The 12040-nt window shown below is 37.6% G+C and overlaps 2 protein-coding genes across 3 annotated transcripts; both read left to right on the forward strand.

Moving 5' to 3' along the window:
* The first annotated feature begins 3594 nt into the window (after nucleotides 1-3594).
* Nucleotides 3595-8390, forward strand: LOC137731495 (uncharacterized). 2 transcript variants are annotated; one of them, XM_068470614.2, is made up of 9 exons: nucleotides 3595-4188; nucleotides 4874-4935; nucleotides 5183-5237; nucleotides 5444-5542; nucleotides 5752-5838; nucleotides 6069-6185; nucleotides 7008-7100; nucleotides 7380-7410; nucleotides 7967-8390. In XM_068470614.2, the coding sequence occupies exons 1-9, from the start codon at nucleotides 4093-4095 to the stop codon at nucleotides 8149-8151; spliced, it is 825 nt and encodes a 274-aa protein (XP_068326715.2). In that variant the 5' UTR covers nucleotides 3595-4092; the 3' UTR covers nucleotides 8152-8390. The 2 variants fall into 2 exon arrangements, with proteins under 2 accessions (XP_068326715.2, XP_088543879.1); XM_088687753.1 differs by lacking the exon at nucleotides 7967-8390 and adding an exon at nucleotides 7790-7960 and having other exon boundaries at nucleotides 3700-4188.
* Nucleotides 8391-9573: 1183 nt separating this feature from the next.
* LOC137732685 (uncharacterized) lies at nucleotides 9574-10401 on the forward strand. Its single transcript, XM_068471979.2, has one exon. It carries the CDS (start codon nucleotides 9629-9631, stop codon nucleotides 10148-10150), a length of 522 nt encoding a protein of 173 aa, XP_068328080.2. The 5' UTR covers nucleotides 9574-9628; the 3' UTR covers nucleotides 10151-10401.
* The last annotated feature ends 1639 nt before the right edge of the window (nucleotides 10402-12040 follow it).

Consider the following 12040-nt stretch of genomic DNA (forward strand, 5'->3'; position numbering starts at 1 on the left):
AACAAAAGTCAACATTTTTTGCCTCAATGGGCATTCTGGTATCACACATACAATTATGAAAACCGTAAAATTAGGGACGAGCTATTACACCATAGTTTTATGATCCTTAAACTCAAAGCAAAATCATATTTAAATGAAAAAAATTGACATTTTTAAAAGGCTACATTTGTGTGATTGATTTCCAAGTCATAAGATCCGTTTGGTGGGTTAGATGGGATAGGTTGTGATTAATTAAAATGGGCTTGAGTCTAGTATGTTGTTTGCTATGTCAAAATGTGATATGGACAGGATTTGACAAGATAGGTTTGAATCCGCAATAAAGTGAGTTATCTAACTTATTCTTATACATAGGTTATAAGTTCTGCCTTACAAGTTCATGCCAATCCAATCCTATACTTAAAGCTCAATCTCATCCAGCCCACCAAACATTGCCCTAAGGGATTTTGATCAAGTTAATAAGGAATACGTCACAAAATATTAGATAGAATTCGAAAACCTATATGAGCATTAGAAAAACGTGTGAGAGAATTGCAAATCTCTATTTGAAAGGAATCATTTACAAATCCGTCTGACATGCATTTATAATGCTCATATGGTGTATTTCTAATTGTTAACGGGGTCATTTTAGGCTCTTACAACAGTGCAAGCCCAAGAAGGAGCCCGACAAAGGCCCAGGAAATAAGAGAAGACCAAGGCCCAAAGTAAGAGGGGAAAACCAAGACCTTAGGAGTTAAGAGGAGACAACTCTTTAGCACATGATATACCATGTCTGGAGTGCTAGGAAAACGTGCTAGGCAGCAGTGCTAGACATGAGTGTTAGGAAAATGTGCTAGAGAAGGGTGCTTTACCAGGACCACTAGAAGGGTGCTTTTTCGAGACCACCAGAAGGTGCTCTACTAGGACCTCCAGAAAGTGCTCTAATTAGACCACCAAACCAAGGTGCTTTAATTAGAACACCAAAGTGTGAGGAAGACCATCTCTTTACCGAGACCACCAGAAATAATTAGACCATCTAACCAAGGTGCTCTAATTAGACCACCAAACTAGAGTGTTCTAATTAGAACACCAGAGTGCTAGGAAGACCATCTCTCTACCAGAACACGGTGCTCTACGAACGACCAGTACGATGACCAAGATCAGATATTTATTAGACTAGATATGTTAGTTGGCATATTTAATAGGGTGGTTAGGTGAATGCCACACCACCTTTATTTTTTTAGTACAACGACATATTTTACACTAAGGGAAGAAGGAGTTCGGCTAAACCACATAATGAGCAACCTAATTTTGTATCGAATTCGCCATCTACTATATTTGAACCTAAGATCTCTTAGTGAAGAGGAATATCACCAGAATATAGTACTGAGTGGCAGAGAAAAGAGGGAGCTTTGAGCCATTTTTATGTAATTTTAAGCAAATATATAGACAGACTAGAGTGGATGTAATCCCGTTTATAGGTAAACCACTATATATTCTTGTGTTCATTTTTAGCCCAATATTTACAGACTAGAATGGATGTAATCCCGTTTATAGGTAAACCACTATATATTCTTGTGTTCATTTTTAGTCCAGTATTTAACAGTTCATGTCCCAAGCCGACCAAGGGCTAAGTATCTTTCATTGTTTCATTCAGAATCTGTGACTGTCCATCGGGATTCGTTTGGATTTGGCCTGTTTGTAATTCATCCCTAACTAACTTGACGTAATTACCTTGAAATTTAACTTATCCAACCTTGCTCTCCATTGTTAAGTTTGGTTAACCATTTTCTGAGCCCATGGGCCAATGAAAAGAAATTCAAGATTAATTGAGTCATGAAATGCATAAGAAACCCAAAGCAAGCAGCCATCATTGAGCAAAAACTATCCAGCCCATCTACATACAGATTGGGTTTGTCAAGTTTGAAACAACTTTCAGCCGCAGTTGTTTTTATTTTTTTAGTTTATTGCTTGTTTGCTAAGAATTTTAATTTGTCTTTTGACTTTTTTCTTCATTTTCTTCTATGCTAAAGTGTGTGTACACACACACACACACACACACACACGAGCCAAATGAAAAATTAAAGATGAATGAATGGAAGTGGTGGTGGTGGGAGGGAGGAGGAAAAATTTAAAGGAGGCTATATGAAAACAAAATCCATTAAAATTCCTCAAATCTCAGTTAAATACACCCTCAACCAATTTAGCTCATTTTCTCTCTATCTTGTTGTCTTTCTCCAACCCTCTGCTTTATCTCTTGTTGTTCCTTATGGTAACTGGGTACGAGCCTGATATGCCATTCACAATGGTCATCTATACGCTTGATGCACTACGAGACCAATATTGTTCTAAAGAGGATGATGAATAGGTTTTGGAACCTAAAATTTTATACTCAAGTGCAATTGATGCTTTGTTGTACTTAGTTTAGTGCACGAGGCTGAACACCTCTTTAACTGTGAATATTTTAGCAAGATACATTCATGCGCCTACACGTAGACACTAGAAAGGTGTAAAAGATGTTCTACGATATCTAAATGGTATTATGGATTTGGGTTTGTTCTATCCCTACTCAACCATGAGTGGAGTTGTCATACTTCTCGATCCTCGAGTTGATTCTTGCTCTGTTGGTTATGCTGATACTGGACAGTTATATGACCCGCATGAGGCAAGACCCTAAACGGGTTACGTTTTTATAGTTGGTGGAACTGCAATATCTTGGAGGTCTACTAAGCAAACTTTAGTTGTTACCTCTTCGAAGCATACTGAGATAGTCACCCTCATAGCGCTCGTGAGTGTACATGGTTCAAAGTCGTTGTCAAGCATATTCGAAGCACTTGTGGATTGTCATCTATATTGATGTCCCAATAATGATATTGGAGGATAATTGTACATGGATAGACTAGATTCAGAAAGGATATATCAAGGGAGACCATACCAAGCACATTGCGTCGAAGTTCTTCTTCTCTCATCAGCAACAAGGGCATCAAAATATCAAAATCAAGCGAATTCGTTCCAATGACGACATTGCCGATCTCTTTACCGAGTCATTACCAAAGTTCAGTTTTCTGAAGCTAGTCCGAGAATTTGGAATGCATAAACTGTCTGAATTATACCGCTTGTAGTCTAATTAAAGATTTTGTTAAACTCAGGAGAAGTATCATTTAGATACCTGGTTGATCTTAATGTATGCTTTTCCCTTAGTTCATTAATTCATGAGCATTTCTTCCATTGTGTTTGCTAACCTAACAAGGTTTTTTTGAGCAAGGCACCTATCCTAAGTTGGTCATACTCTGATGTGAGCATTAATCGCCACTTGTTTTCTTTAAGCTTCGACTTTGCACTTCTCACTTTTTCCCCGAAGCTTTAAATTTTGTCCCGTTTTACGTTTTACCATTATTAAGTTTTTGTGAATATTATCAGTTTTCTTGAATAATATTAACTACAAGACTCCCTCAGTGTGTAACAACAAAATCATAAGACTACCAAATAAAACAACCAATTGCAACCCATAAAAAAGAGAAAGAAAAAAAAAAGGCAATTACGAACCAATTGAGCCCCATTTCTCTCTCTTGCCGTCCCTCTCCTACCCTCACGGCCTCACTCTCTTGATTTTCCTTCAACACCCTTTTCATTTTACACGCAACAAAACATGAAACCATCGCCATCATCCACGTTACATCATTCAGAGTTACATAAATCACAAGATTTCAATACATCCAAAAAATACTCAATACATTCAGAAGCAAACCCCAACCCACCTATCATTTTAATCTCCCCACAAGTAACTCCAGGAAAACTTCATCAACACACACCAAATTATACAAAAAATATTAAATGAATAATTAATTTTATCAAAACATTTTCTACGACTTTCTGTGCCCTCCTGCAGCCTGCTGATCTCGGAAGATTTCTCCATCAAATCACGCAGATTAGATAAGAAGGCAAGAAAACAAAAACAGTGGGTGCCCGGAAAAGAACGAGGCAGGAAGCCCGCATCTTTTTGGAGCCGAATCAAATCTGGCAAACCTTGAGGGGTTGAGGCCTCGCTTGTCGTTGAAGCAACCTATTTACAACGACGACGACGAGGAGTGCAGGCCTTGGCGTCGGAGATTTTCCATGGCGTTCACTTGGGCTTCTGCTCTCAGGACCACTCTCCTCCTCCTCCTTCTGGCCGCCGTTGCCACTGCTTGTTTTACTCTCCCTATTGAAAAGGTTCGGTTTTTCTTATCTGGGTCGGTTTTATTTTCGTGTTTTGATAGCTTAATCTGTGAGTTTCTTCCTTATGGGTTTTGTTTTCCGTTTAGTTTTCGGTATGGGGTTTCGATAATTGGATGATTTTGCTTGTGCGTTTTGATTGATTTTGTGATGTTTGATTGGGTATGCATCTTTTTGTTGATTGGATTATTGGGTAGGTCTTACATTTCGAATTGGTGGAAATTTTGGATTTTGCTGCAGCTGTGTTGATTTTTTTCCCACTAGAACTATTCTTTGGTGCTTTACATTTTTCTGAAATTGAGGGTAAATTTTGAATGAAATATAGGGAGGAGCCCAATTTGAATGGGATTGCGTTTTCAAGCATGCCGAAAATGCTGAACTCAATTTGATTGTTTGTTCATTTCTAACTAGGTTCTTATCACTTGAATAGTGACATGGATATCTTTGTTGCTCGTTAGTCTATCTACAATTGCAGTTTCCTTTTCGTTTGAAATGTGACAATGCAGTACGACTTCTCTTGCTAAATTGCATTAATTCTGTCAGCTGCAATAGGAGGTCTTTTTGTGGATCACTTCCTTGAGACCTTTTCGTACCTCAATTATTTGGCAAAGATGCTGATACCGAAGTCTCTTATTCGAATATGGTCATGTTTGTTGATTGATAAAGTAACTGGTACCTGCAGATTTTGAAGGACTTCTTATTATGGGTTGAGCATGAGCTTGGTCCTTGGGGTCCCCTTGTGCTGTAAGTAAATTTTAGGACTTTAATTTTGTTTCTATTTCTACCATTTTTTTTTTTCTGGGTTTTGACTCTGACTAATAATAATGTGCATGTCTCATTTTGATTGCTGTCATAATTTCAATCATAATGCTTAGTCACAGAAACAGATTGCTGACAGGTTAAATTGTCCACAAACATGAGTTACTGGTTAAACAGTGATAGACTGCCTCTGTTTGCCCTTTCAACTTATATTTCTTTGGGTAACATGCAGGGCTATTGCATACATCCCACTAACAGTTTTGGCAGTACCAGCTTCAGTACTTACTGTAAGCATTTGTCCGATGCCTTAGCAATTGTTGTTACTGCACTGTAATTCTTGTCGAATAATGATCTAGCATATGCTTTGCCTACTTCACTTTAAGTTTTCTTTTACTGTTATATTCTGCAATATCCAGTCATGGTCTAGAGGGGAAAAGAGAGGAGAAAACTCCAAGAAAGAATTTTTTTTTAATTTTTTTTATTAATGGTTCAGCTCGGTGGTGGTTATCTTTTTGGCCTACCTGTTGGCTTTGTTGCCGACTCAATTGGAGCCACTATAGGTGCAGGGGCTGCTTTCCTTCTTGGAAGAACTGTAAGTTTCCATTCTAAGCTCTTGTTATTTAGAAAAATTTCCTGGTGTTTAAGTTCTGAAAAAAAAAGATAATATATAATTGCATTTGTGTGTGTGTTTGTGTGTGTGAATATATAATTGCATTTGTGTGTGTGCGCGTGCGCGTGCTCCCATTGGTCATAAATATGGTATGTATGCTTTCTTTATCTTATTCTTAAATTCCCACACAGATTGGGAGATCATTTGTTGTTTCCAGATTGAAGGATTATCCTCAGTTCCGGGCAGTTGCCATTGCAATTCGGAGATCTGGATTCAAGGTTTGTGTGATTCATATTTTACCTTCAAAAAATGAATTAACATTTTCAGTGTGCACATTTAATGGCGTTTCCACGTGCATCTTACCTTATTAATTTACCCTAATTTAATTTTTTTACAAATGGTAAACAATGAAGCATGGAAGTAGTGAAATGGCTACAGCGTAGAATGAACGTTATCTATAGTAGAATGTAAATAGATGCTGATATTACTTGTTTCATTCTTTCTGCAGATTGTTTTGTTGCTTCGTCTTGTGCCCTTGCTCCCCTTCAACATGCTAAATTACCTCCTCTCTGTGACTCCTGTTCCAATAGGACAATACATGCTGGCTTCCTGGATAGGGATGATGGTATTTTCTTCACCCTCAACTTTTATGTGATTCCATCCCAACATCTTGCTATACTATGTTCCGTTCTAATCACAAGTAACGGACACAATGTTTTTCTTTTTAAAATGCATAATGGGATATTGTCATAGTTTATCATCGCTTTTCTTTCGATATATATGTTGATCAAGATGGTTGTCTTAGTGTATCATTACAAGAATATAATTGTGTGCTTGACTAGCATGCTTTGTTCACGTTGTGAAGTTAGCATTTACCCCTTTCAGTTACTCCACATGTTATAATTTGAGCTTGAAACATGCTTACCCATTCATCCATCATGACTTCTTGTGGTCCATCAATTACACTCGATTGTGAAAATGGTTCAGCATCTTTTAGACATCGGTCATATCAATTTAACGTATTAGAGGGAGAGTTGCACTGTGTTAAAAGGTGGTCTGTATATTCATGAATTTGTGAATTTAATATGTGATGCATATGCACGCTTCCATCTGTCTCAAGCTGATGTCAGTCTTTTGTTTGGACAATATATAAGTTCTGAACGTAACATATAGTCATATATTGGTAAATACGTGTGTAAGTTCTGATTAGGGAACTTGTGTACGAATGCAAAATACATGTGCTCTTTAGGTCCCTACCAGGCTGAGTAATATTAATTGTTTTATCAACTGGTATTTTTTGTTGCAACATAGTTTCAGAGGACAACTGGACAAGTTTCCTGAGCAGGCTTCAAACTTAAAACTTTATGTTAAAGAGAGATCTTTATCATAGGGGGAGATTTTTTGTTTCACTTCGATGTTCATGTGTTCGATGTTGGTTCTGTTACAGCCAATAACACTTGCGCTAGTATATGTTGGAACAACTCTTAAGGATCTTTCTGATGTGACGCATGGATGGGGTGAATTTTCAAAGACCCGTTGGGTAAGAGCTACCTCATCTTTTATCTGTTCTGGACTGCTTGTAATTTTTTAATTTGTTCAAATGATCTCTCCTCAACATTGTTTACTGAGATTTAGTATCTGGTGCATGTTGCAAGCATCATGTCCCAAAAGGGTGTATCGTAACTGTTTGTTATGGACATATAAGCTCTTAGAGAGCACAATTTATAGATTTCGAATTAGGCTTTGGGATTTGTATAGCATTGTTTCTTCATTTTCTTTATCTCTGACATATGTTCTCTCTCTTATATTTTGTATGCAGGCTTTTATCATACTGGGCCTTGTAGTCTCCGGTAAGTTGCAGCATCTGGCAAGCACACACTACCTGTTTTTTTTTCAGCCAACCTTCTCTTCTTCTTCTTCTTAGTATAGTGGGAGCATCGGAACTACCATGCTTGATAAAAATGTTTGGGTTCTTACTATCATAGCATGAAGCTTAAGATAAAAATGACATGTCAATGAAACAAAGAAGAAAGAAATAAGCAGCGAAACGGGAAAAAGATGATTTTTGAACTTTGGCACACTCTAAGTAGGAATGCCGGTGCTGTTGGATTTACAAGTGTGTTGAATGGCTAAGGGGGGAAATAATGGGAACGGGAAATATTTAAATCACTCGTGAAATTTGTAATGTTAGCATTTTTTACATGTGTGGTAGTCATTTATTAATTGCAGTTAAACAAAGCATTTTGATATTTCCCCAAAAGAAGATTATGGACCAGGTGAAATTGCTACTACTGGAAAGGGGCTAATAAGCAAAACTTGGTTATACATTGTACTACAATTGAAGTTTCTGTCCATATATTGAAGTTTTGAAGTATTCTGTTTTCTTTTTCTTTGGCTTGTTTGCAGTGATTTTAATGATTTGTGTTACAAGAGTTGCCAAGGCCGCTTTGGATAAAGCTTTGGCTGAAAATGAGGATATTGATAACATCGATATTATACCAGAGTTACCTGTTGTCTCCGAAGCACCAGTGCATCTCAACCAGCCGCTTTTAATCAAGATAGATGCGCCTGACGACCATCATGAGAAATGAAATCCACGCTCTCTGTAAATTCTTCGTCCCACCTCCTACTTTCAAAGTGTTATGCTCAATTAATACTGCAGCATCAGATAGTCATCAATTTGATCCCTGTACAGTCTCCCATCCTTTAGATTTTGTAATTTGGAACAAATATGGCTTAACTTGACCATTAAGAATGAATTATTTGAGTCTAACTTTTGTCCTTTTCAACATGAAATGAAAGATTAAAGAAATCTATTTGCTCCCTATAAGTCTAGTATTTATACAGAAGATTTGTTGTGCCCTGGTTGTCCTCTTGGACAGTTGGTCGAAATACGAGTTGCTTTTACCATTATTTTATTATAAATTTTCTTTCTGTGACGAATCAACGGTTGGATTTGCCCTGGTGTCAAGGTAATGTATCTGTTGAATATGATGTTGTGGGTGGAGAATAGTCTGAAATTTGAAGATTTGGTTTGGCAAGAAATGAAGAAATTGATCCACCTGCCACAAAATTAGGCTTTGTGTTCTACCAGCACAAACACCCACCCCCAAAAGTCAAGGGAGGATTCTTGTACATCACACAGGTATACGTCTCCGTCACCCCTTAGCACTTCTGAAGTGAGTCACGTGAGCTATAAGGTGATGGCGTTATATATCTCCGGCCACGCGCGAGTTTCCGCCAGGGGCCATGGCCCATGAGAGAAGTTCCAATCTGCTTGTGGTCCAAATAACCAGGGTTTGATTTATGCTGATGGATAGGAATTGGAGTGATTGTGGGAAGCAAAAGGTGATAGCTTTGAAACTTGAACAGGAGTGAGTGAATCAAAAGATAAGTTGGAATAACCAAATGGAAAGCAACATCATATACAAATGAGACCTCATCATTAAGCTTGGCGTGCAGTGTGGGTGCCATCTCTCTCTCTCCCTCCCAAACAAAGTAAAAAAGCAGTAAAAAGCAGTCTTTACCATTTTTAATTAATTTTCTGTCTCCACGCTTTCTTGTGTTGAAATTTTGGCCCTTTGAGACCCTACCACTTCCTTAATGCAAGGGCTAACAATATTCTATCATGTCACATGTTCCCCTAAGGAAAAATTATAGTGTGTAACTAGGATATAATCACTTGTTATAAATCTAAGTCTTAATTAAATATTAATAACCTATTGATCAGATATCAACGACCGATCAAATGTTGACGAAATAGTGATCTTATATTGAAACACTAATTATTTTAGCAATCGGGATTTGAAAAATAACCCATTTTGCCCATTTCATATTCATATTTCCCACTTTGAAAGTTAATCTCAATAAACTTATATTATAATATGTAAACTGGTTATACAGGTGGTTGTATTCTAGTACCACCAAACTAATCACAGCCATCCATTCAAGAATATGAGAAAGTATGTCATGAATTGACTTTATGGGGGTTAATCACAGGTTATATATGGACTTAAAGATGTCAAATATGAGTGGAGTGAATCTTCTGCAACACAAAAAACCCAAAAAATGCATGTTGTCTTTAAGTCCAAGGTGGCCAAAGTCACCAAACATTTCAAGTCACTCCAATCAAAAATGCCCAGATTTGGGATCTTCCCAACTGGTGGCTGCTTTGATGGATGCAGGGATCACACACAGCAATCCTCAGGATTTGGAACTAGGGTTTGGAACCTGAGTGACAAGCCTGTGGAGCTGCAGATAAGAGTTGGGTCCATACTAAAAAAAGTTCACACTTTGAAACCAGGCTGCTCAAAGAGGCTGAAATGCAAGAGCATATACAAGGCCTACATGCCCGGCGGAGAGAGTGGCGGCAGCGGCGGTGGTGGCATGAAGGGCTTGCTGTATTACTACGACGAGACCTGCCACCCTTACGTTTGGATTCATGACACTGGTGGTGATACTTTGAGGATGGTCAAGCAGCAATATATCAGCCTTGAGGACCTCAGGGACTCTTGTGAGATCAGGATTTTCAGGGATCATCAGAGAGGCTGCGTTTTGGTTCGGAAGAAACCGAGGCCGGATTTTTGCTGATGGGATTGGTTTTGATTTTGCTATCTGTTTTTGTTAGTCTGTAATGTTATGTGTTTGTATTGGCATTGTTAAAGCATGCTAATCTTTCACGTCTTTTGATTTTTTTTTTTTTCCTCGTTGGAGGGTTAATTTGTATGTTTTATCGTGTGTGATTGAAGAATTCAGATGTTTTATGGTCAAATTATGAAGAAATGTGTATGTAGCAGTAGCACCAAGATGTATACTGAATGAAATTGTTTCAGGTTTGGATATGGTTTTTCTTTATGTGGAGCTTGGTCATTGAGAAAAATAAAAAGGGAGAAGAAGAGAAAACGGAAAAAAAAAAATGAAAAATGAAAAACGAAATGGTACCTAAAGGCTTTCTTGTTGTTGAATTGTGTTGTGGGGGGAGGGGGCTGGATGATTTACCGTTTTGAATACAATAAAAATCATGTATGTCATCGGTGATGCCACTGAGACAATATATTGATTGCAAGAGAGTTTACCTAGTGGCAATGTTATGATATTGCATAGGTGCTGGCTTTGAACCGAAATTAGTTGGCTAACATGTTGATTGTGTAGTGTGTTTTTAGTGTTTATTTTGTTGCTGGATTCTTTTTGTCATCAGGACTTGAAACCATATTTTGTTATAAAATCAAAATGAAATCGTTGAACAAGGCAGTTTTAGTTGTTTAATTACACTAGAGTGTATAAATATATGAAAGGTATGAATACGGCAAACAACATCATTCTTATGTACTACCAATTAACGCAAGTCATTCAAATGCAATCATCAATAAAACAAGCTTCTTCTTCCCACTTTTAGTCCGTGAACACCAGGATGTAAAACAAGGCAACTATCCCACTCGAACTGGAGTACCAACTAAGAACACACGGGACTAGCAATGCATTGGACAAAGGCAAAGATGGCTCGGAGGAAAAGATCCTTGACGTAGAACCTGTAATGGTATACCATTTGTATTGGGGAATTCTCACATAATCATTTTAATGTCTCACACTTTTTTTTTTCTTTTTAGCTATTTAATTGAATAAATCGGCTATGATTTTTTTTTTAATACAATTATATATTTAAACTAAGAGGATGAGAGAATAAATTCGTTGTGAAATTACCATTCTCGAGATTCGAATATAAAATCATCTTCAACCGAAAGGACTAAACATAGCTACATCTAGAATTTTAGCCCTGCCTCAATAACTTATTAGTTTTAAGTTTATACTTTAAATTTATTAGTTAATTTAGTTAAATTACCATTGGATGTTTTCAAAGTTAGCCATTGAATTTGAATCAATTATTTAACTGGAGAGTCGGGTCCCAAAAAAAATGTGCTAAAAGAGGGGCTACATTTTGTAAGCCTGATGCCCCTTTCACCAAATATTGGTATGGTGGACTCTACAAAACTATAGTGCAGTCGGTTGGAGATGAGTTTTTGAGCAAATCAGATCATTTTTTGACATTTGAACCTTTGGCCTTCTCTATTGGAGATGGTCTAAGATTTCTAACTCACAGGTGAAAAAAAATACTATTAAACTATAATACTAAGTAATAACTTCAACCATGATTAAACAAAAGCATGTGAGAGACTTAAAAAGACGTGTGCTTATCATTTCCTTTGCAGACGTGATGTGAAGAAGTTACCTTTCCAAAGACCAGTGTCGCGAAGAGCCGATCGCACCATCCATACGCAACCAACACTTCCAACTCGAGTGAGCGGCAACTCGAGCATTGAAAAAAAGGCGCATCATTTTTCACTTACCCACTGCCCTACCTGACTTGCGCATCGGAGAGTGGTTGCCCAACATTGCTACCACAACTACAAGGTGACCTCCGCCACAACTTAAAGGAGCAAGAGAATACCCGAGCTAGAGGCATTGCAGCCTATCTCATTTGGG

This window comes from Pyrus communis, chromosome 16 (genome assembly GCF_041283825.1).
Source record: "Pyrus communis isolate YQ-2024b chromosome 16, ASM4128382v1, whole genome shotgun sequence".
Taxonomy (NCBI): Eukaryota; Viridiplantae; Streptophyta; class Magnoliopsida; order Rosales; family Rosaceae; genus Pyrus; species Pyrus communis.